This window comes from Zosterops lateralis (assembly GCF_965231275.1).
Source record: "Zosterops lateralis genome assembly, chromosome: 3".
Lineage (NCBI taxonomy): Eukaryota > Metazoa > Chordata > Aves > Passeriformes > Zosteropidae > Zosterops > Zosterops lateralis.
The window spans coordinates 108046315-108071309 of record NC_139764.1 but is presented as its reverse complement, the minus strand read 5'-3'; the positions used below and the strand labels follow the sequence as shown (position 1 = coordinate 108071309).

The 24995-nt window shown below is 41.7% G+C and overlaps 1 protein-coding gene across 2 annotated transcripts in view; it reads right to left on the bottom strand.

Moving 5' to 3' along the window:
- ADGRF5 (adhesion G protein-coupled receptor F5) overlaps positions 1-24995 on the bottom strand; it is a 40316-nt gene that overhangs the window by 3396 nt on the left and 11925 nt on the right. The window contains exons 2-20 of one of the 2 annotated variants that reach the window (XM_083856651.1): positions 20284-20435; positions 18913-19040; positions 16737-16797; positions 15998-16162; positions 14418-14585; positions 13917-14044; positions 13410-13468; positions 12621-12763; positions 11601-11807; positions 10165-10398; positions 8635-8799; positions 8285-8503; positions 7808-8026; positions 6470-6622; positions 5055-5251; positions 4301-4480; positions 1498-2868; positions 526-567; positions 368-427 (exon numbers count right to left, since the gene is read on the bottom strand). In XM_083856651.1, the coding sequence (XP_083712777.1) occupies positions 368-427; positions 526-567; positions 1498-2868; positions 4301-4480; positions 5055-5251; positions 6470-6622; positions 7808-8026; positions 8285-8503; positions 8635-8799; positions 10165-10398; positions 11601-11807; positions 12621-12763; positions 13410-13468; positions 13917-14044; positions 14418-14585; positions 15998-16162; positions 16737-16797; positions 18913-19014 (3873 nt within the window). In that variant the 5' untranslated portion in view covers positions 19015-19040; positions 20284-20435. The remainder of the gene's footprint in view (positions 1-367; positions 428-525; positions 568-1497; positions 2869-4300; positions 4481-5054; positions 5252-6469; positions 6623-7807; positions 8027-8284; positions 8504-8634; positions 8800-10164; positions 10399-11600; positions 11808-12620; positions 12764-13409; positions 13469-13916; positions 14045-14417; positions 14586-15997; positions 16163-16736; positions 16798-18912; positions 19041-20283; positions 20436-24995) is intronic. The other variant, XM_083856652.1, reaches the window with a different exon arrangement.

Below are 24995 nucleotides of genomic sequence, written 5' to 3'. Positions count from 1 at the left end.
TCAGGTGTTATAAATGCAGAAGTGTAAGTTGAAACAATAACTGCCCAAGAACTCCCCTTTGCATTTCTCTCAGGTTGTGAATAAATAATAGTGAAAAAAAAATTTCTGTTTTCTAACTAAAAGTTTCAGTTACATTTTCTACTTTCTTTCTTGTGAAATTTAAAGGAAATGTCCACTAACTGTGTGTTCTCATTTTTTACCAATTATAGTGAAAATAATAAATTTTGAAAAAGGGAATATAATCATATTTATGTTGCTAGTGTCCTCTCTGACTTGTTCTAATCAATAATCCAGAATTTAAAGTGCCCTGAACAACGTTAGACTATGCAGCAGTGACTGGAACACGTTCATAAGTCAAGGTCCTAACCTTTGATTGCTGCGAACTCCATTTGGATGATGAATTCCTCTTCAACAGAGCTTCTTGAATCTATTTGTTAAAAAAATTAGTCAGTCAGTAAATACAGAAATTTTGTTCAAATTTCAGCAGTACTTTGATATAATGTAAGAAATAGTTGGAATCCTTACCTTCTTATCCCAGAGAGTCCCAAACACCAAGATGAATAATCCCTAGGAGACAGATAATTACATGCATTTTGATGATGCCAGTCTTTAATTATCTCACAATATCTCATAAAGTATCTTCAACATTGTCCATAGTACTATTTAAACTTTGAACTCTTTGATAGAGGGTGTTTTTCTAACTGCATATCACATAGTGGATTACTCATTTGGCAGTTCCCCAGGCCTGGTCTATTTAAATTCTGTGTTGTTCTGGTCTACAAACTGACACAGATAGTTTGGGAGCACTAAATGTATTTGGAAGAAGAAATGTTTGTTCATGGAAGACAAGTCTTACCTATGCTCTCCAGGCAAACCAGTAGGTTCTAAGAAAAAGGCCAGTGAGTTCGGTTTGAAGAACACAGTTTTGATGCCATTCCTAACAATGGCAAATCTTAAGAATTCTTTTTAAAGAGAGAGTACACATAACTATTTTGTCCTTAAGAAATGTCCTTGTATTGGGATCCTACTGGCCACTTAAATATGTTGCAAAAGTCATCCTGACTGAAAACTCTCAATCATGTGTATTTTTGTCAGCTCTTCTCGTTATCATCAGTACTTCTCATGGTTTATACTGGAACCCACAAAAGCATAACATGATTCCTCCAGCTGGACCATAAATGGAAACAGGTATGCTCAAGTTTACCCACTGAATATAACAAGGCTGTTTTCCTGGTCTTCAGCAGTGAAACTGATCCCAAAACTACTGGCAAATCTTTAGGTCAGCTTTGTCTACATGGGACATCTGCTAAGGCAGCAGAGAATATGAAATACTGCTGAATTCCTGGAGTGGTTTTCCCAAAGAGGCCTTTTGGAATAAGGATGTGTAAGGCAAATTTAAGATTTTCCCTGCTGTTCTTATGCCCTGTCAAGCACAGCACTGCAATATTATCTCTATGTTAAATCATGACTGAGGAAACAAAAATAGGTGCAACTCACCTGCAAAGCATTGAGCAGACTAAACAGGATGTGGAAAGCTCGATGACTGTTTTTGATGATGGTGGCAAGCCCAAAACCCCAGGTGAGGCCTAACAGTGGTGTCAGGATGGCCACACTTTTGCCAATCTGAAACAGAGATTTCCTCTCCTGCCCACTTGACCTGTCCCCAATAGTTGGCCTCAGTATTTTTATTATAACAACTGCGGCGATGAACAAGTTCGTGGCCACGATGATCAAGGCGGGTATGACAAAGGCCAGGAGAGCTTTGCTGTCCTTCCAGTTGAGCCAGCAGACATCCTTTCTCGTGTAACTGTTCTTTGGCAGTGTGACAGCGATGGTGGTGACTGCAATGACAAAGGGACACACGTATCCCAGGCAGAACGCCACCGCCTTCTGAGTGGTCTTACTCGTGTTGTGTAAGATGAACACCAGTCTGTAGAAAAGGATGAGGCCCAGGCTCAGCATCCAGAAAAAGACACACAGGTAGAAAAAATGGATGAAGAAAGTTGCCATGATACAAATGTCTCTGCTCATCTGCTGGTTTTGGTCGGTGATGGAGGCAGTGACAATGAACCAAACGTCAGCAATCAGCAGGGATGTAGCAATGTTGAGGATACAGACGTGGCGCATGTAGGAGGTTGTGTTGTTTGTCACATACTTCCAGACCAAGGATTCAATTATGATGCAGACCACCAAGCTCACGATTGAAATGCCCAGGCCAATGTAGGAAATATAATCTTCAAAGATTAGCTCGGAGGATCCATCAGGTGACATCAGGATGGAGAACGATGTCAAGTGATTGCAGGAGCAAAGGACATAATTTCCTAACTCTGTGGGTGTGCAGCCACGAGTATCCCAGTCCCCCCTCTGATTGTTGAGTGTGAAGTTCCAAAAGACACACTGGGGCATAGTTAGAGACAAATCTTTCTTTGCAAATGTCATATTAACATCAAACTTCTGGCTTCTATTGCTGCTCAAAGTTGTTGTTATCAATAAACCATTCACATATCCAAATGTACTCTGGGGCAAAATATGTCCAAGTCTTGAGTACATCACACTGACAATGGTTGAATTTTGGGTTAGAGTCTGGATTTCATTTTCACCAATGACCACTTTGACTGTGAGGTTTTCTCTACTGAGGAAGTCCTTGTTATAATCTGTGTTGTCATTTTCCTTGACAACTATGCCTTGGAGATGAATGGTGTTTGCAGAGACAGAAGGAATGGTGTTATTAACTGGTTGGAGGCGCAAGGAAAAGTTTTCTACTGACTGCAGTAACAAAGAACTTTGTCGTGTCTTTTCTTTATTCAAGTCTTCCCAAGCTTCAGTTGTGGAATCATTAACAATTAAGTCCACTGTGGATAGAAAATTCTGGAACAACAGAATAATGCAGTTACTGAAATCCCACACAATTAATTGTTGTTTCTGATAGTAATTTATGTTGGTCCTAGAAGTGCCTTTTGAAAAAGCCCAGCATTTTCTGATTTTGCTCAGTCCACATGAAGTCTTTAGTTGTTAACCCTCTGCATACTCTGTTTGCAAGTTAAGGTTTCCAAAAGCATAGCTATGTGACTATTTTTTTATATATTATCTGGTATTTTTTGCATCTCCAGCCTTCTTTCCTTTCTTTTTCAGTGTTCATGCTGTCCCTGATTTTTTGGTGTCTCATGTAGGGCTCTCTGTCTACAAACCATCAAGCCTTTTTTCACTTTTCTGTTCAGAGGAGCAGTGCTTTTCCTCTGGACCTCACAATCAAGGTTCCAAATTATTTCTAAGGTTTCTTGTGTTATTCATTTGTTGCTACATCCAACTAATTTTCCTTGCTTGATCATGGTTCCTGGGATTTACTCTCCCTATTCCTATTTCAGCCTTTTGTTTCTATTCGTACTTCTACTCATGGAATCATAGAATCATAGAATGGTTTTGACATTTAAAGGTCATCCAGTCCAACCTCCCTTCTGGGGAAAGGGACATCCAGCTTGATTTTGGACACTCCCAGGGTTTGGGGCATCCACAACTTCCCTGGTAAATCTATTCCAGTGCCTTACTGCCCTCACAGCAAAAAATTTATTCCTAATACATAATCTAAATCTTCCCTCTTTCAGTTTAAATCATTATTCCTTGTCCTGTCACTACAGGCCCTGATAAAAAGCCTTCTATTAAATCCACTTTAAGTATTGAGAAGCTGCAATAAGTTCTTCCCTGAGCCTTCTCTTCTCAAGGCTGGACAACCCCAACTCTCTCAGGCTGTCCTCATAGGAGACCTGCTTCAGGCCTTTGACCATTCTTGTGACCCTCCTTTGGACCCACTCCGGCACATCCACAACCTTTTGCCCGGGGACCTCAGAGGTGGATGGAGTGCCCCAGGTGGGATCTCACCAGAGCAGAGGGACAGAATGACCTCCCTCAACCTCCTGGTCACACTCCTTGTTAAGCAGCCCAGGACATGTTTGGGTGTCTGGGCTGCAAAAGCATGTTGCAGGCCCATATCCAATTTTTTTTTATCCATCATCCCTTGTCCTTTCTTGTCTTAAATGCTGAAGATATCCATGTGTTCCTAGAATATTTCTAGTTGCTAAGCTTATAGCAGTTTCTCTTTCATGCACAGACTCATTGTTCTCATCATTTTGAGTTTTCATAAACTTCTCTGTACCTTTGCTGTCACTTCATCTCATTCACTTAACACTTTCCTGATCTTGATCCTAAGTAAGTGTCAAACTTCTTCAGGGAGAGCATCATCCCCTGTAACAAAAGGGGCTAAAGGGCTTGGTAAGTGTAGATAAGACTTAAAATAAAAACTTACCTTCATAGTGACCTCCTCTGCCTCTGCTGGGATAGAGGAGACAATATCCAGGATGTTAACAATTGCACCTAGGTTTGCTGAAGAATTGTTTATTGTGGTTAGCTCCTGTTTTGTCTGTTCCTTAAGCTGTGCAAGGTAGGAGGGTAGTTGTGCTTTTGCCTCAGGGCTGTTGACCAAGGACTGGAACAGAAGATAACAGCACATGACTGTAAAATCCTCTAACCTCACTGAGAGAAAGTGACTCTGGACAGTTTGTGGGTGGGAAGAGCACTGTGGGGTGATACCAAGGCTGAAAACCAAGGCCTGGCACCCATCTGTCAAATGCAGTGGCCAAGGGTGTGGGCACTGTAGGTGAGGCTGGGCAGTGACCTGGACTTGATCCTACAGCCTCACTGTTGGTGTGCTCTGTAACATGCTCTGGGCTTGTGCCTGAGCACAGCTCAGGGAACACTCCAGGCCAACAACTGCTCCTTATGGATGTCATGGACAAGGTCACCTTGCCTGGGATACAGAGCATTCATGTGTATGGACATTATCCATGCAGTGCCTCTGGCCCTCTGGCCCTGGGGAGGGGCCTCAGCTCTTTTGCTGCCTGGTGTAAATAGAGCCAACCATTCTTCATATCTTTTAAAAGAATCATTTATATGCTTCATATGTTTTAGATTATGATAAGCAAAAATCATGCAACCAACATTTTTGTTCTTTCTCCCCACCCACCTCCCCATCACAACCTCCACAAACTCATGAGTGTTACCTCAGCATTACTCAGCAGGTCATTTATTGGTCCAGACAAGCAATCATTCCTTGCAACTTTCCATGAGCTCTTGATGCAGTGGTAAGTTGTATTGCCTCGAGTAAAACCGTTTGGATTTTTTACATCACAGCATGGCTTTATTAATATGGCCCCTTCTGTTCCAATGCCCAATTTGTCAGAGCAGGAAATTTTCTTATCTGTACAGAGAAGAGACAGAGAGAGAAAATAAGAAGCGGGGAGATGAGTGAATTACCCCCACAAAACTTGTGATCTGTTCAAAGATTTTTAAATTAGGATTTCAGTTTACTGTCTTCATTAATTGGGATCTTTCAGGATGTATATGTCTCACATTCCCAATTTTTACAAATCAGGAAATTAAAAAGGAAATCTAATAAAGCTCTGATTTTTGAGTACTGAATCAAATCAACAAACCAACACTCAAAGACTTAGACTTATCTGTTAGATTACAAGGTTAGACAGAGCTGGAATGGGATTATATTGACCATTAAACGAACAATAATTCATACAAAGTTTATTCTGTTAATTTACTCAATACTATTGTAGCACTAACAGGAAATTCATTAAGACCTTGATAGTGAGGCTTCAACAACTTTTTGATGAACACTGAGTGTTGCTAATTGTCTTTGATTGGCTTAGTCATATCAGCAAGTATCTGCTGATTAAAGTGATTAAAGTAATTAAAGTGTCTGCATATTTATTGCCTAAGAGAGTGAAATCTGGCAGATACAGTGATTTAACTGTAGGTACCACTGCTGTGGAAAAAAGAAAATTTCTGCATCAGGGGGATGTCCAACATTTCTTCCTTTCCAATTTAGAATAAAAGAGTTGAAATATCCAAACTCTTGTCAGAACTAAACATCAAAGCTGGATTTAGCAATGCTGAATTCTAATTACCAAGCATTCCCTGCAGAGCTGACTGGAAGCTGCCCTGGTCTCTGCAGCACCTCACAGAGGTTGCCCTTCTTGTGTTCAAAGTGGAAATGCTCTCCCACAGGCTGCCCCCCTGAGCCAGATGAGGCACCACAGTCTTTGATCCTTGCTAAATTGTTGGTGCAAGCTGGGAGCTGCATGACCACATTTTAACACAGGGGATGAAGCTTGGTGGTGCAGCCTGCAGCACTGACTAAACTGTCACTCCTTTGGAACATACTGGGACCATTCTCAAATACAGCAAAGAAAACACATCTTGTCTATCTATATATTTTTTTAATTACATCAAAACCAATATTTTCCTCTGGTGTAAAAATTTCCCATAAGAAAAGGAGACAAAAATTCTTGGATAACAAAAAGCTGTTCCTGTTAGATGTCACTGGTGATGAATTTGTGGCACCTGATTTAACAAAGATATTGGGATGTCCTATACAACAGCTATAAACAGTAACCTTTTTCCTTACCAGGTATCAAGTGCAGTTTTATATGTTCACTGTCAACTCTCTGCTCGATGCGGTTGACAAACCTGCAATAGGCCTCGAACTGTTTCTCTTTGTTACATTCCTTTTCCGTGTGATTGTACATGTAGCAAAACAAATTGTCTTTTTTCCTTTTCTCTGTACGGAGAGATGAAGACAGATTAACACAGACTTGGGGTCAGTCAACTATAACCAGCAGAAAGCATTGGCAAAACTTTCTTTTCTGTGGGTACTAGAAAAAAACAGCTCTCCTTTGTGAAAAAGATCCCTCTCAGTATGTTGATCTGTGTCTTACTCCCTCTGTAATAAACCTGGCAGCTGCTGCATGATCAATACCTTTTCATTTTCTGGTGTATGAACAAATCCTCCTCAAGCCCTCTTAACTGCGGTAACCAAAATTTGCTTTAAAAATAATTTTTGAAAATACTCTTCCTGCCTTTACCACAGGTGTTTTATTTAGGCTGGGATACTGTTTTGCTGTTCTTATATGGTTCTGCTTTTCAGAATGGCTGTGCCTGAGGGTGAGTCTCCAGCTGCAGCCTCTTCCAACAACATCCTTGCCTTTTTCTTAGCTACTGGAGGCCTCCTCACTCTCCACCTGCTTTACTCCTCAGCCTGTTTTTGCACTCGTGCATGTTTCCTGGGTTATTTTTCATAGATAGTATTTGCCTTTTTTTTTTTTTCCAAATTAACTGTTTTGTAACTCACCAAAAAAATTCTAGTGTATAAAAAACAACTCACTTGAAAACTTATAGTATATGAAAACATGTCAGGGAAGTTGCAGAATTGCTGTAAATTTGAAGACATAGAAGTGTAGGCTTTTGTATTGTTAAAGATGTGCCTCCTGTATCCTCAAAGAACATGGAGTAGTTTTTTGAATTGCATTTTTAATAGGTTACTTGACATTTTTCATGAACTAGTAGGTTTTTTTTAAGTAATGTTTTCTCTGTACTCATTTTAAAAAGGGGTAGAATAGAAGAGAAAAGCAAATAAAAGGAGTTCAGCAATTTCCAATCTGAAGAAGAGTCAGGATGATCACTTCTCCCTGCCTGACAAGTCAAACCAAATATTGAGTTTACCTATTATTTATCACTACAGCAGTGACTTCAGTTCAGTATTAACCTCAGCCATGTTCCCCAGGCATGTTCAGCATCCTAAAAGAAGTCCATTTCCATTTTTTGCACCCTCAGAAGTGCTCCTGGGTTGTCATGAAAGCAGTTAAGTATAACTTGTTTACACAGACCTAACTGAAAACAAAAAACTCCGAGACTGGATTGTGACACAGAGTGAAACTAATGATTCTGGAAGTTTATTGTGTCTTACCAACTTGAAATTCATTTTGTTGAACAAAAAATGTAACCCTGTAGTCTCTCACGGTCTTTGCACTTATGCAGCACTCGAGGGTATGTGGCACTTGACACTCTATCGATGTTGCAATGGGGTCTATCAGGATGTTCTGCTTCAGGGGCAAGGAAATCACCTCGATGGTCACATTGGCAGAACTGTCCAGGTTTTTCTGGGAGAATGTGCAGATGTAGGTGCCTAAAATAAGTGACACAAAACCATGTCTTAGTCAACAGAAATGTTCCTCAGCTTTTGCATGGTCATGAATGCTGAACAAGTACAGTGCTGTTGGCAACATCAAGCCTTGCTGTACTCCAACATTTGTAGTTTTAACTGTGGGGACTTTTTATTTACTGTGGCCAGGCTGCAAAGTGATTTACAGGGCTAGGGATGCTGTAAATGATCTGGTACAGAGATTTCATTGCCTTTGTAGCCAATGAGACAATATTCACTCACCTCTCCAGTCCTCTGAGGCAGACATCACTGTGAGCACAGACGTGGCTGAGTATTTGCTATTTTTGATGCATGTAACACAGTCTACTGTTTTTGTGTCACTTCCAGACTGGATTTTCCAACTGATGCTGTCATAATTGCTCACATCACTTTTACACGTTACATTGAACCCGAATCCCTCGGAAACCGTTGAGTTTGTGCTTGAAGATATTGTTATGTGGGCTGAGACAACACAGGACAAAAGTCATATTAGTGAGAGTTACTTTTAACCATTTTCTTGCAAACTCTATGTGCCACAGAGGCCATGTACGCATTAAAGATCTGTTGTTCTGTCACAAGAACCTGCCCCTCACCTTTCCGCAGGTACGTGACTTCAATGCTTCGAGTGCGCCGGGCTCCGTGTCCAGTCTCCAGCTCACAGGTGTATGTGGTCACTGCACCCGACTTCTCAGGTGGGCACAGGGACTCGTTGACATTGAGCAGGTATTCAGTGCAGTTTCCACTCAAGATGGATGTTCCTAGAGAGAAATAAGCGTTGTTTGAAGGGCTATGGATGTCCAAAAATACCTCTGGAAAGCACAAGCAATTACTCTGGCTATGGAAACCCTTGTGGGTTTGTATGTAATTGGCATCACGGTACTTTTAACTCATCATTGTTGGAGTTCATTCACCACATCTTTTCCCCTGGCAACAATCACAGAGTGGCAGCGCTCAGCTCTTGTGCTGAGAGTCCTCCTGCCAAAACCAGTCAGAACGCAAGAACACTGCTTGGAAATCTCAGAGTCAACCAAAATCTCAAAGTCAACCAAAAAGAAGACTATGCTTGTTAAGCCTAACCTCACTATCTGTGATGTTTAGGGTGAATAAAGTTAAGTAAAACAGGAGTAAACACTGCAAATTTTAATGTTGTCTAATTTTGAAATAAAAATGTGGAGGTACTTGGCAGTCATTCAACTTAAAATTGGAAGAGTGCTGGTTTAGCTGGGAGCACTGAAGTTGTCCCACTCTGCAGCTGATATGAGAGCAGAGCAGAGTTCCTGGGGGAAATCCTGGCCACAGGGAATTAGGGGTAAAACAGCCCATTGCAGTAGGCCAGGATCCCCTCTTCCTGCAAGCACTGCTGCACTCTGGTAGCTGTCCTCTGTGGAAGTGACTGCGTGAGTGAGCTGTGAAGATTTTATCTCATTTTTTCTCCTGCTTTCTGCTAAGTTTCATTTACAGCCAGTAGTTAACAATAAACAGTTACTTCATACTCGTAAAATATTTAGAGGGCAATAGACCATTCAGGGTGATGGTTCATAGACATTTATGAGCATTTCTGTCCATGTTACTTTGTAGCTCTTTTGTAGCACATTTACTCAGTGCCTTATTAAGTCTTTATATTGGAAAGACTTACGGGATGCCTCTGACTCAACCGGTATGTGATGTATCACAGCTACAGGTGGAGAGACAAACAGTGCTCGTATTTATCTGTACTGCAGCTGTTTCATGGTGCAGCACTTGTATCTCATGACTGCCAAATCTCAGTATGTGGTAACTGAAAGATCTTTGAACCCCAAGGGTGATTCCAGGGATATCAGTACAGACCGATGCACTCATCCTTGCTCTCAAAATCAGACCATACAGAAATAAGCTTTTTGGATGAAGCTGGTGTGCTGCTGGTCCGGGCAGAGGTTTCCAACCAGAATGGCACAGTTTAAGGCATCAGGTGTATGGGGCCTGAAACCTCCACAAAACATACAGAGTCTGTTCTTCCCCCTGCCACTCACACCTTTGAAGCATATCCTGCATTCATCCTATGACTCTGGGGCAGCCACGTAGGAGGAGACCTTTGAGCAATGAACAAACCTAGCAGGTGAAAGACAACCTCTAGTTAATCTTACCTGTAATGTTGATTGTTCCCTTTACTTTCCAGGAAATCTTAAGCGATTTCAAGTGTCTGTCAATGCAACAGGACAGCAGAAAAGGCTTTGCTTGCACTTCAGGACTGTTACACGTGACATCAATGTCCTCAAAGTTTGGAGTGACATTTAGAGGGAAGACAGATATTGTTTCTGTGGCGTTGTATATCTCTGTGTGATATGGGCTGCTCATTATGAACACGCAGCTATAGGAACCTGTAAAGCATAAACAACAGTTTTTGCTGAGTTTGCCTCTATTTTAGAATTAGGAGCTACTTCCACATCCAGTTTTCACACGCCCCTGCTCTGCAGTGGCTCTGCTACTTGCTGATCAACATGTACCTTCAGGTCACCTGCAGAACGTTTTCTGCAGACCCCTGGTGCCAAATGTATCCAGGTTAGGACTCACTGTTGATGGCTACTTGAGATTAGTGTTCTCAGACTGAAGTACTTCGAATTTGGGTGAGTAGGTGCTTTTGGGATCTGTATATTGCCCATATATACATCTGGCAGCAGTATGTCATGGTGAAAAGTTTCCTACACAGAATGAGTGGCAGAGGTACTCAGGGTGGACTCCACCAGAACTGCCATCATCCAGGACCCACAGGTCCCTTTCTCTTTATCAGCCACACCCTCAGGCAGAAGTCCCTGGATGCAGTCAGGCTTGATTTTGAGATTGGCAATTGGAACTCCAAATTTCCCACATATTTTAAGTATGTGGCTTTCCCTTCTCCACTGGGAGCCAAGTGAGAAGACCACTTACATAGGAGTGAAGACACCAAGGTTCAGGGCATCTCCAGTCTGAAGAATTTTGGATCAACTATTCCTACCTTGCATACGTGTGCCCAAATACCTGGTCACAGGCTACCCTTTTTGAAGCTGAATGTAGAATTCATGGTCCAAAGACAAGAACTGAGTGGGAGCTTCAGCCCAAGCTCTGATAACACATAATAATTCCCCTGATAGCTCCTCCCAGAAAAATGCCACCAGTTTACCTGTTTCTGATTTTCAAAAATCCCTAAACATACAAAACTGTAACTCTGAGCTCTTGTTAGTTAGGTCATGTGTATGTAGGGGGCAAGGGCATTAAGGGCAAATTCAACCACAGCCTCCAGTTACCACACCAAAAGGGTGGGAAGGTCTCACAGCCCTGCAGTCACCACCATCTTCCCTGGTATGATAACAAAGCCTGGCACTTAGAACACCCAGTCATACACAATCACTTCAGTCAGTTCACATCTTACTGGCAATGACAGTAAATATGTAGATCATTAATGAAAACAACAGGAAAATTATGAGGGACAGTGTAATTTTCACATTTCCTCTAGAAAATGCAGCCCCAGCATTCAGCTTTGGTTTTTTTAGAACTAGCCCCAATAAAGATTTACATCTGCTGTTTTAACAATGGAAAATCTTACCAGAATCCTTTGTCGTAACATTGGTAATTTTAAGAATTGATCTTCTGGTTGCTATAACTGTCTCAATTGAATACTGTGAGCTGGTTGAGATGGTCTGGCCAAAGTGATACCAGGTTGCATTGGTAAATGTTGAATTTATCTCACAGGTCAGTCTTACTGTGTCCCCTTCAAAAATGTTTGAGGGTTTCACGATGAAGTTTGTCTGATCTGGGAAGACAGAGAGCAACATTCTGCATTACTGTCACTGCAGCTCACACCTTTATGGTGTCTTTCATCTTATAGGGGTCCCAGGTGCTTCATGTCAGCTGCAGGGCACCACCTCTGATACAGGCCATGGGATTTTCCCTTCAACATACTCTTTCAGTATCCTTCTCAGCTAAAAATTCCAAAGAGTTAGAAATATAATTATCACCACCACTACTTTCTAATTAGATAAGCTGAGAGGAGAAGCAACTAGGTTGAAGTAATCCTCTGAGACAGACATTCCAGCACTTGGTGCACTCAGAGCAGAACACCTCCAGGGCACTTGATCACCAGCTGAATTGTAACACACTGTCCAGCAGCAGCATGGAAAATGTGCCAGGGAAGCCAAAGGGAATGTGTTGTCACGTAAACTGCAAGAGTCTCTTGTTTTGCTTTAAAGAGTAGGAAGCGCTAGCAGCCTGACATTCCTAGAGCTGTCTCAGTTCTGGAGGTGAATTAAGGGTGTTCAATCTCTCACCCCTGGACAGACCACATCAGGGATCATTTAGAATCTTTTAGGCTGGAAAAGACCCCTGAGATAATCAAGTCCAACCAATAACTGATCAGTGGAGTAGCTGGAAGTCTTTGGTTTTTCATTGGAGGTCCATGGTCCTCTCATGAAGGTCCTAAGCTTTAGTGACAGAGGATAAAATGAAACAGCTAAGAAATAAATGTTTCTTGAAAGTCCAGTACCAAATCGTCAACAGTATAGTGCAGCTACAGGTTAAAAACACTGAAGTAAAGGTTGAAAGAAAGTACTGAGAGCTTTAAACTTACTAGTGATTACTCTTGTGAAGCTAAATGGGTTTAGATGGTATGATGCATCCAGAAACTGTGGTACACCTCTGTTGGAATGTCCAAGCTGAGTGAAGCTTGCTGCTCCTGTTCTTACTTCATAGTTCACAAAAACACTTCCAGGGCTAAACAGATACAAGAATGAGAGGAGCATTAGAATTAAATATTATTGTATATTAGTGTTTTTCTATGTTGTGGTAACCAATCTTGCCTGGATGGGAAGACCTCTCAGGACCCCCCCTGTGGAGACTCCTCTTGGAACTCAAGACTTGCTCTGTTCTACAAGAAAGTTGTGCTACAACTCTTCCCTAAGAAGGAACACCTTTATGTGACACCTTCCTTGTCTGATGTTTATTTCTAGTAAACTTTTCTTAGAAACCTAAAATTCATCTGCATTTAAATATGTGTGACAGCAGCAGTGTCTCTTTTTTCTGTATCCAGAGTCAATGTACTATTCACTTCCTCATGGCCTTGGTGTTAAGTTTATTTGCATCTTTTCCCCTTTGGGAGGAGCTCAGTCTTTTCCATAAAAGGCTTTGATCTAGATGAAGAATGATTATTTTTCTTGGACTTTTGCATAGTGATGAATTCTATCCAAAATCCCATTTCCATGTCCATAGTTGGGCTTTGCTTTGCAGCAGTTATTCTGTTATTCAGCATGCTGGGATTGGGTCCTAGGGAAAGTGAATGTAACCTTTGCTTATTTCAGTCTCCTTGAGACTGGACAGAAAGATTTGTGTCTTCCAGGAAAAAATTAAATTATTTACTTACCTGAAACCTGTTACTGTTGCCGATACAAAGCCTGGTAAACATCTGTAGCTGGCATTAAACTGTAAACAAAGACAGGTGACATGGTGTAAGTCCTCTGTGTATTACTGCAGTGTGCTTAAAATAGGAAACTCTCTATTCCTGATGTGAGTAAGGACATGTAGCATATATGGTATGACAGGCCTGGTGCTCTCCTGGTGTCATGGAATACATTTCTGTTCATGGTTTCATTCCATGTGTACCCACATGGGTTTAAGCCAGGACCATCAATATGATTTTTTCTCAGGCTTATATACAACAGATCTCTAAATACTTCCCAGTGTATTAAAACGAATGGGAATATTTTCATTGCCATCAATGGAGTCAGCTTTGGCCCACTTTGCAGCTCCCACTGCTGCACAATTCCCAGCTCCCCACAGAGACCATGACAGCCCACCCAGGCACTTGGGGTAAACACCATATTTCTTAGGGGGCTCTCGACCTTCAGAGATGAAAAACTAAAGTCATTACCGCTTTTTCAAGGTCCACTTTGTATTTTTGGTACAACACAGAGGAAGAATCCTTGAGATCATCCTGGAACTCTGCGTCAAGTCTGACTGACATGTTCATTACAATGGGCTCTCCCATACCACAGGACTCTGTAAGGAAAGACATAAAAATTAATGCAAAATAATAAAAAACTATGGTTATGAGGTGAAAATCTATTGAAAAACTGATGAGATGAAACTTCCTTTGCTCAGAGAAAGCTGAAAGTCCCAAAGAGGCATGGAAGTCACTCCAGCAGTTGGGATTCCAAATGCAACTAAATATCTGCAAGTGTTTGGGTCAAGGTGGGCCCATATGACAAGGACAAGAGCTTTAGACCATCTCTGCAGACTTTTCACATTCACAGGCTGCGTGGTAGCCAGCTCAGCCCTGATGTGCTTTTTTATCACACCTTCTATCACTATTCTGACCTCTAAGCAGGATATGAGCTGCACAGCGATGAAGTTCTGCCCTGTGTCTCCTTACCTTCAGTCTGGGGCTCACAGTAGGGTCCATAGAAAGGCATTTTCTGCATGTAGCCACAGGGCAGGGCTGGTTCCAGGCAGGGCATCACATCACTGCACACTGTGCTTGGCCAGGCATATCCACTTTCACAGAAACAGCAGCTGCTGTTCCCATCACTGGACTGGCAGACTGGAGTCAAACAGACAGAAAAATACCATGAGAATGGTACACAGGGCAGAGCTATTACAAGAGAAATATTTAGCTTTCTGTGTCTTCACGACAGGGATCTCAAAATATTGCCCTTCTTCAGAGTTCACTTGAATATGCCAAAATGATGATCTGACAACTGGCAAATTTTACTCTACTAATCGTAAATGACTAACCAGAAATGGGAACCAGACTGGCACAGGGAAAAGTCTGATCATTTATTTTTAAGCAACTGAATGGAGATGTGAAATCTGATCCTAAAAATTTACCTGGCATACTGGCCAGGGTCCCATAATTCTTTTCTGACTGGATATTTTTATGTCACCTGAGCTGAAAGCAAGTGTATAAGCTTTTAAAAATTGTAAGAGCAAGATTATTCAGAGTCCCAGTAGCTAATGAGGTGTTGTATTGTTCTGTCCCCTGGCAGATGCTGTGTGAGAGAAGGTAACATTTTCACTAAGTGCTTTAAAGGCCTAAAAAAAAGAAACCAACTAAAACAAACAAACAAACAAAATAAAACCAACAAAAAAAGCCCAAAACCGCCAAACAACCATCCCTCAAAAAACCCAAAAACCCATCCCCCAACCCCTCAAAAAAAAAAAAAAAAAAAAAAAAGAGAGAGAGAAAGCAAAACAAAGCACATCACTGTAACTTTTCCTCCTCTTAACGTGTCATCAGCAAAGCAATTAACAAATTGGTTTTCACACATTACACATGAGCCTGAGGCCTTTATAAGATGCATTTGCCTGTTGTTTTGGGAACCGTTGAACACTTCCTTTCGCTGCTTTATGGCTCAGTGATAAGAAGGTATCAAATCTCCTCTGCTGTTGTAAATGCCTGGTGTGTTTGTATATGCTCTGCTGTATTACTCACATGTGATGTTGGACAACCACAACTCGTGTAATAAAACCTGTCTGATATCTTGCCCTGTAAGAATAGGTTAAGTGAGCTCTATCTCATGCAGTCTGTCTCTGTCAGGGTCAGAGTACAGCCTCTTACAGCCTTCTATGTTCCAGATACAGGAGGAGGGAAGTAAACAGTCTGATAACTGCTGTCACAGCTTCCTGAAACTTGAAAGGAACTCAGACTGCTCTTTAGCCAAACTGGAGCAAAATCCTTTGGCTCAGGCTTCCTCCAGCTTTGTCTCTTCCTTAGGAAAAGAAAAGCATTCAGAGCTATTCCTAATACCAACATTATATAAAGAGGAGTGGTGAGAGACAGATAACAAATATGCTGTTGTGTGCTACAGCTTCAGCCTTGCTGGGTCTTTCAGCAGGAGCAGAGATGGTTCAGTTTTGCTGATTCTGAAGGGTGATGGGTGGTAAAAGTGGGAGTCATCAAATACTGACAAAATCCCGCATTATCCAGAATAAACAAATCAATAACCAACCCACCTGTTGTAGTGCTGATGTTTGAAACTGTTGTTTGTACATTTGAAATATTAATTGGAAGATTGATGTTTTTGAAATAGTCTCTGATTGGGTCCAGATAAGATGAATCCTGCAGGCTTACTTCAATCTCAACAGTGTACTCCGGAAGGGGAAGGTCAAGAATAAGCACTGAAAGAGAAATAGAATGAGACTGCAAAGCTGTGTTTGAGGGTAAATCACAAATTGATGGCCTCCAGTTTAGCATTTGGGGTCTTTGTTGCTATTTAATGGTAGCTTAGTTTGACATTCTGCTTAGGGAATCTTCTTGGTTCCCACTCAGCAGATATTCTGCTTCTGTTCTATCTGCTGCTTGTCTGACAAAAGCCAGATTCTTTGGTGTCAGAGCATAGGAAGCTGATACAAATGAGATAATATATTCATAGAATATCTGTTGCATTCCTTCTCTCCTCAGAGTCAGTAAGCTGATGGGTTGCCAACCACAGACTGAGCCATAGAGGATTATCTTGTCTTTATCTCATCCCATGATGAGTGAGTTTTCTCACTTTATCTTTCTGATTCTGTTCCCCATTGCACTGAGGGGGAGAGAGCAAGTGGCACTGTGGTGCTTGGCTGGGGTTAAACCAAAACCACACCTCATCCTTGATGTTCCCAGTTCAGTACATCAAGAGATGCTGTCCCTAACAGTGATTTCACCCTTGGCCTACTAGAAACCTACTCTGTTACCATAAATTTTTGTACGTACTGTTTCGCTTCTGCCTTTGCATCTCTGGGTAGAAGCTTTCCTGCCCTAGTACGTTGTCAATCTGTGGGGAAAAAAGAAAAAAAATAAAAAGGGTCAAGCTCTGTGAGAATAGCAAAGTGAAACTTTAGCTGCTGTTGTTGGCAAAAGAAATTAGTGAAGGCAATACTGACATACATAATTTTTTCACATTAATCTTGGCCTCACCTCTCCAACCTCCCATCCTATCTTGCTCTTTAAACAGAAAATTTCTATTTTCCAAAGATGGAAAGGTTAAGCACCAGCTGAGGGATGTACTGAGCTTGCAGATGCCTCTTTGCACATCTCTGCAAGCCAACAGTCTCAGCTCAGGAGTAGTTTTGTGTCTGAGCCTCAAGGCCTCTACGGGGCTGATACAGTGCACTTAGCCCTGGGCCAGCCTTGTGAACTGCTTGGGAAACCTGGCCACTCGACCTTTGAATCCAGAAACTGGACTCTGATCACCTTTTGCTTTCCTCTTAGCTCTGAGCTCCCACCTCTGCAGCAGCAGAGCCAGCCTGAGCAGGAGAAGAAAGGGAATTGAAAAGCCTTGGCTCCAGCTCAGTTGCCAGGTCAGCTATTTTGGGACCATCAGTAACACACAGCTGACCAGGGCAGGGGTAGCACCCTTTCACTATGGCTGGGTTTACACAGGCTGCAGCCAAGTGAGATTCAGACCATCTTATCTTTTTTTTAATTGTGCCCTAAAAATACACTGGCACCACCATTAGCAAGAAAGCCTAAAGAACAAGCAAAGAAGCCGGCAGGAAATTTGCAGCTTTGCCAGTTTCTTGGTTCCTACTTAAACCTTTATTTACAGAAAGGGTGAATAGCTTGGCAACTCTTGAGTCGTCTCTTTGCATAACGGAACCATCTGGTGTGTGATTAGAGCTGGGTTTTGTACCACAGCTGTGCTGTGGATCCCAAGGCTTGCTGGCACTTTTTGCACTGCTGGGGTGGTGCTCGTGTTAGAGGTTGGCTGCAGGAGTTACCAAAAGTGCACTGCGACCCATGAATTCCTCCAGGTGTGGACTCAGTGGTTTCCTTTTTCAGTTATTCTCCCAAACAACCAGAGGGCATTGCTAGGTTGCTAAATCCTTCGCATATTTCACACCATTAAGTAATGACTCATCTGCAGGCTGTGCCATGATCAGTGGTGCTAAAAAAAGGTGTTGCTTTTTTTATGAAAACTCCTAAGTGCTGAGAAGAAGACAGCTTGAAAAATCAGACCAAGTGAGATATTTGGCCACTGTTAGACATCTGCTGAAGTGCAGATGAGGCTGCTGCAACCAGACATATCTTGGTTTACCAAAGCAGGGGGTAAGTGGTAGAAGGAGCTTAAGGAGTTCCCACCTTCCTCTTCACATTTCCTTTCATTTTTTCCAACTTTCTCAAAGAAGGAGATTCTCCATTCGCTCACAATGGAGAACCTAAAATAAGTATTGTCTGGTCTAATAATAATTGTGATGACCAAGAGTTGGTAGTGTTGTAGACTAGTTTTCTTTACCAGGTTATATTTACTACCATTTTATTAGACTCTTTGTTTCCCTGTTCCTCTTTTGTAATTTTTTGTTAGGGAAAATTTGTGCAGAAACAGTTTATAAACACATGTACAGGATGAAACAAAAAATGGCTTTCCATAATTCACACTACTGGTGAAACAGAAAGGATCTGTGAGGATTATTGAAAAAGTGGGAAACTGAAGTAAAATCTCAGTTCATGGGCAACATCTAAACACAAATCACTCAGGAGTGGAGTTTTGGTCATGTGCACTTGTCCTGTTGTTGGGACAGTCCTGCAAACATGTCACTTCTAGATCATTTGGTGCTTCTCTCATAGGATGGGTGAATTCCATCCAGGAGCAGTGCCCACATAAATGTTATGTAGACTTATCTCCTAGGAAGCAACTGAAATCCCTTGCAGACCAACACACTGAGAAACAAGATGTGTTTTGTTGAGTGCCTTCTGGAGAGGCCTTAAGACTGGAAAATATGAAGAGCCCAGTTCCTGGATCTCTTCATCTCTTTTATACACTCTGGGTTCAGATTCCCTCTGGTCTTATTCTGACTTCTTCCAAGGTTTTGTGCGTGTAAAGGAAAACATCAGGGTGCTACAAGCAGTGACCCAATGAAAACCAGTGGGGCTGGGGAAGCATACTTACTACATAGGAGAATGGATAGAAATTTGAGCCCTGTGGCATCTGGCAGCAGGCTGAGACCAGCAGCAACAGGCAGTGGAGACCTGTAGTGGTTGGGGATGGCATTTTGCTGGGTGACTTTGCTGTGCAGCCTGAAAAGACAATGAAGTAAAAGGACCAGGGAATTTTCATCTGACTCACACAGTAGGAAATACCAGCCCACTCCACAAAAACAGTGTGTTCTGCCTCCCTCAGCAACTCTGCCTGTTCCAAACACTGTTTGCCTCATCTCTCCTTTTTCTCATGTCAACTGTACCTACTCAAAATAGAGAAAAGAAATTGCTTGGAGAAAGAAGAGTCCTGAGCAGATTCCAACAGAGACAAAGGAGGTGCTGAAAATCTGCCATAAGAAAAGTTGACTTTGGATCTTCAAATGTCCCTCTCGGTGGTACTTGGAAAATGCACAGCCAGGAGATGAGGGAACAGTCAGGAATGTTGCTGCAAGTGAGAGCCTGTCCTGTTGCAGCAGGGAGAGCTCTGCTACCAGCTGTATCCCACTCTGGAGAGGGTTTTCGCTACATGGGCTCAGCTACAGGAGTCTGTGTGTTTGTTACCCCTTGACTAGCAATGGACACAAGGAAGAGTGGCATCTCCTGGAAATGATCTGTGTTATCTTGAGGTTTTAGCACACTTTTCCATTAATTGCACTGCAATGTAAACTAGAATCTACGGACCCTACACAAGAATATAATCTGGTACCTGAAATCACACACGCCCCCACAGCCCCACACTTCAATAACATTTTCTACCTCATTAATACCTGAGCTAATTTAGTCATGCAGCAGACTGGATGATGAAACATAAAGGGAGAGGTAAAACATTCATGGACCCTTTCTACAAGTGCTGACACATTTATGTGACCAAAGGGAATAGAGAAAAGGAGGTGAAGAATACATAAAATATACATATTTTGGTCTGGTTATTCCTAACAAAATGCTTTCTTAGCTCCAGAATTACCAACTAGTAGAGAGCTACAGAAAATGGCAGAACCCAAGAGGATTGTGAAAATCATTTTAAGCTCTGCGGAAAGACTCTGAGCATAGTACTGAACAGAGCCTGAGTGGATAACATCAGCCTGATTAAAATCACAAACTCATGTAAAATGACAATCTTTTGGCACTGAAAAGGCTGTTCATCCAAACTCAAGTTTTGCAAGGCAGTGAGTCACTAGGGGAAAAGAGAAAAATCAGCACCTCCTGAGATCAGTGGCTGCCTATTGCAACCATAATTCATCAGAGCTGGTGCTCCCAGGCAGGCTGGGGCTTTGCTGGCACTTTCCTGCTCAGAGGAGTCCATGACAGAAAACGACAATATGAACATGATCTGTGGTCTCACCTCGTGAACTGGAAGAGGATGGCAAGGAGTTTATAGCCAAGCACGTACTTGATATCACCCAGGTGGGTGCCCAGCAGGGATTTGTGACTTTTCTCACCAAATGTGGTTCTTAGAGAGATCCATCTGGAGTGCAACTTCACCGGGATACTGACCTGGTTAAAAGACAGGAGACAAAAGTAGGAATAAATTATTTTCCTTTCCAATACAGAGATGTTATCACCAGAGCTCTGCAGGAATGAGGTTTAAGCTTGTATCTTACACTCTGTTCTCAAGTGAAGTGGAAAAGGCAGTGGTCAGTGATGCAACACCATGGAAAATTTTACATGGTTGAGACTGACAAAAGCAAAGTCTGTCTGTGAAGATTTGCATTGGGGTCACAGGAGACTGAGTGACTTGATGGTGAAATTCAGAACTGAGAAGTATAAGGTAGAAAGAAATGATCATGACATTAGGTATTCTGTGATGGACTCTGAACTGACAATTACCACATAGAAATGGGGTCTAAAGAAAATATCAACTGAATTCTGAGATGCAATTAAAGAAGGAAAATTAATTTAAAGACATTTTAGGATAGCAATGGAGGGCAAAAACAAAACAAAACAAAACAAAACAAAACAAAACAAAACAAAACAAACACCTCCAAACCAACATAAACAAAACAAAAAATAAATCAAAACAAAATAAAATAAACAAACAAAGAAATAAAAAAACAAAACTCTTTTATCTAAACATCTGAGATAACACAGTATATCTGCTCTTATACTCCTATGCAGGAATAACCAGAAAGAAGGACATCACAGTGATTCAGAGTATCTTCTCACTCCACTCTAAAATCAATTAAAATAAAAGAGTGTTACAGGCATTTTTTTTAATCCAATCAATGAATGGTAACAGAGTTGGGCAAAAAAATGTGGGGAATTTTTTTTTCAGTTTCCTGGGGATGTCTGTCATTATATCCAGAATTCTACAAAAGAGAATATTTTCCTATTTTGAAGACATCATCCACTTGAAACAAACTCAAAACTTCCATGGATCTGGCTGCCCCCAAGATCACGATTGATTAAAGTGGATCACGAGAGAAACATTATAAGCCGTGACACAAATTCCTGAGGTAGTGACATGATTTAATAATTGAAGTATTAACTAAACAAAGGTTTCTGGTATCTTTTTATATTCAGCATATTCTCACAACACATTGTAAAATAGCTTAATCTGCACAAAGAGTTTGTGTTACATTGGCAGCAGGTTGATGAAACAGGTAATAGAAAGGCAAAAAGGTCATTAAACAAAATTTATGATGAGGGTAAACAACATCTGTCACAGTTTTGCATTTATCTTTTGCCCTGCTCCCCAACTTGCCCTCATATTCAAATGTTGTGGGTCAGCCTCTATTTTCAAACACATCTTTTGTGTGGCTCTATGTAGCAGGCAGCAAATACCCTGTTAATTGTACATGTAAGACACCATATAGAGGACAACTCATGTAAATGAGAGCTGGGCTGCTACTCAGGCTTTGGTAGCTATTTAAAGCTCCAAAACCTCCCAAGACAGTATCTAGTAAGCCACAAAACCAACAAATTGCAAATGGGAAAAAAGTATTAAATGTTCATCTCAAGCAATGTGACTGTTCCCCTCATTCATTTAATTCCTCAATGAATAAAGCATTGCTGTAAACTTTTTAGTGAAAAAATTCTCAGGTATCTGTCTGCCTTCAGTGGGCAAAGCACATTTGCAGACACATTCCCCATTCCTCATACAAACTGTCTCCTGGGAAACAGTAAGTATCTTCAACCTATAGAGACTCAGAAAGCTAAAGAAGTCCAGATTTGCTACAAAATGCTTGCTCTCCACAGCATTCAGGCGGTAAACTATTGTTTAAAGTTAATTCTAAAATGCAGATGGTTCCTAGAGGTAAATAACAAGGTTTCATTTTATCCCAGGACATAGAGGAGATATATGATCTTCTTTTTAATTTTTCTTTAAATTTCTGTTTTCATTAATGTTGTAAAATAATTGCACCTTCTCTTGCAAATCCACCCAGCAAAATAGTCATCATCACACATGTTTTAGGAAATAAAATCAACACCCAGAGATTTAATATAATTTACCTTCTCAAGTGATTCAAAGAGAAGATCTTCTAATTAGATTCATCTTAAACATCATCTGCTTTTTACCATAGCTCAGGCTGCTCTCTCAAAGAGAAATTAAACCACAGGAACTTTTATAATTAGTTGAACAAGTTATTACTGCCCAGAAAATAAGTTGCCTCTAGAGCCTGCACTCAAATCTCAAGTGTGAGGCTGAGCAGATATGCCACTGCAGAAAACTCATGAGGCATTTTAAGAGGAGATATTTCCTGATACCATTCGTGGGGTTGTACTCATTATTTCCCCCTGCACTGGTCTGAGTCCCTCAGTGCCTTATCTGCAAATTAGTGGACTAACTGGTTCCTCTGCTGTTACTCACCTTCTTTGTTCTAGCAGAGGAGGGTGTTGAGGTTTGACAGCAGCGAAATCATGTTTTGTAGCTATGGCAAAATGTCTGTGGGCTTTGACTTAAATTGTAAAGGAGGAAACCCCTAAAATTTTCCTACCTGAGCTGGCAGCACGCTGGCTGTGAGATGGGCCTGGAAGGCTCTGTGGAGACACATTTATGCCCTTGCAGAAGCTGCACAGAGATGCAGATCTGTGGCTCTTATGGCTACAGGAATTCCCAGAAATCAGGGGAAATTCTGCTGTGTTATGTATGTTTCTACCTTGAACAAAATCTGGAGCCAAGAACACACTGAACAATAGGGGACATCTGTCCAAATAACAGTGGAGCCCTTGTCCCTACAGTGTTTGATAACAGTTGGTTTATCAATGGAATTTGTTTCCACAGCACTGTGTGAGGCAGTGTCTGACTGAGCTCTGTGGAAACCCCTGGGATCAAGGTCGTGTTGTTGGGGAATTATTTTTCAAACACTGATTAATTCAGGAGACAGGTCTGTTCCCTTTTCTGCAAACCTGATCACCTGCTGCTCCCTGCAATGTGGTGAGTCAGACCTCAGCAGCAGTTTCAAGGTGATTAAATTGGCATGACTGATGCCCTTGTAACCCTCTCAGCATGTCTTTGCCTTCACTGTTGTGGTGCCATTGGTCTGATTTATTGCCCACCCAAACTGGTTCAGGAATCTGAACAAACAGAAGACCAAGGCTACATCTACTGCACTGAATGCCACCCATCTGTCTCTCTGCAGATTGGTTTTATTGGTGGCCTTGTGCTGGTGCCTTCCAGATTCTTACTCAGTTTAACTCCCTGTCCCTGCAGAAAACGAAGGCAGCAATAAAGTGTGCAATTCACTTTCATCTGAGTCTGATCAGCTTAGAGAAGGTCTCAGTTAGTGCCAGGGCCAGAGCAAGGAGAGGAGCAGCTAAGTGGTCCCAAGCAGGGATGGGAGATGGAACAAGGGTTGGCAGGCAGGGCAGGAGGGTAAGGACAAGGAGGACCTCTTCCTTTCTGCCCTAGCAAGGTATTCAACATGAGTTCAAAGTCTATCCCTACAGAAAAAGCTGACCATTTTCTCCCAAAGTTGCTCCCTTGGCTGACTGCTTGCAGGTTTGAATGAGCAGCAGTGCCAGTGCAAAGGCTGAGATGAAGAGGGGGCAGAATTGGCTTAGGCTGAGTTACCTGTGCCTGTGGTGGAGTCACACTATACACAGTGACAGGCCTTGACTGGAAAAATGGCCTGTGTTAAACCCTCTTTCCCCAAGCACCCTCTTTTTTTATTTGCTTTTGTGGTTTTGTTTTGTTGTTGTTGTTGTGTTTTTCAAAATTTTTAAGAAAGAGAATCTGGGGTGTGAGAATGGGAAAGAGTGTCAGCAAGGCTTTCTTAAAATAGGGTTTCTGCTCAAGGCTTGTCATCAAACTGCAGCCTAAATCCTGGTTTACTTTGCAGGAGAATGTGAAAATTATACAATGTCAAAGCATTAGGTATGTAATCAACTTGGTATGTGAGCACAGGGGATGTCCTGATCGTCCTAATGTTTTTTCCTGTACTCATTCATCATGTACTGTCATGTCACCAGAAACTCTGAACTTCCTGGATTCCAAAGATTTAAATTTTCAACCTCAGAACATTTTTTATTTAGACATTTGGGCATGCAATCAGCCTTCACAGGCTCAGGAAAGCAAGCCAGAGGTGTATTAGAGGACACCTGCTCTGAACCAGAAGTGCTCATCCAAACGAAGGCAGAGCTAAAGGGATCCTGTAATTCACTGGAAATGTGCTGTTGCAGAAGCGTGTGAACATGTTTCATCTGTCATGAAGGAAGTACCAGGGTAAAGTTCCCACGTAGCTGCACCCTGGGAGACACAGTTCAAAGAGAAAGCAAATGTGGAAATAACTTAGAAACAAAGCTGTTACAGCTCTCTTGACTCACCCATCCTCATTCCAGTCCTGGACATTCACACTTCAGTCTCATCTCTAGAAATTAATCTCAGTAATTTGTGCAATCAAACCCCACTGTCAGTTGCATCCAAATGCAGAAAAATATGCCAGAACCTCTCAGAAACTGGGCACAGCACTGCATATTCTTACATCATCTGCTATTCTTGAGTCTGAATTTTGTGTTCAGATGCCCAAAGCTGAGTTTTTAACATGTGAGGACAGAGTGAATTCCAAGCATATTGGAGCTAATAGGTAGGTTACTTTGAGATAGCAGCTTTTGGGG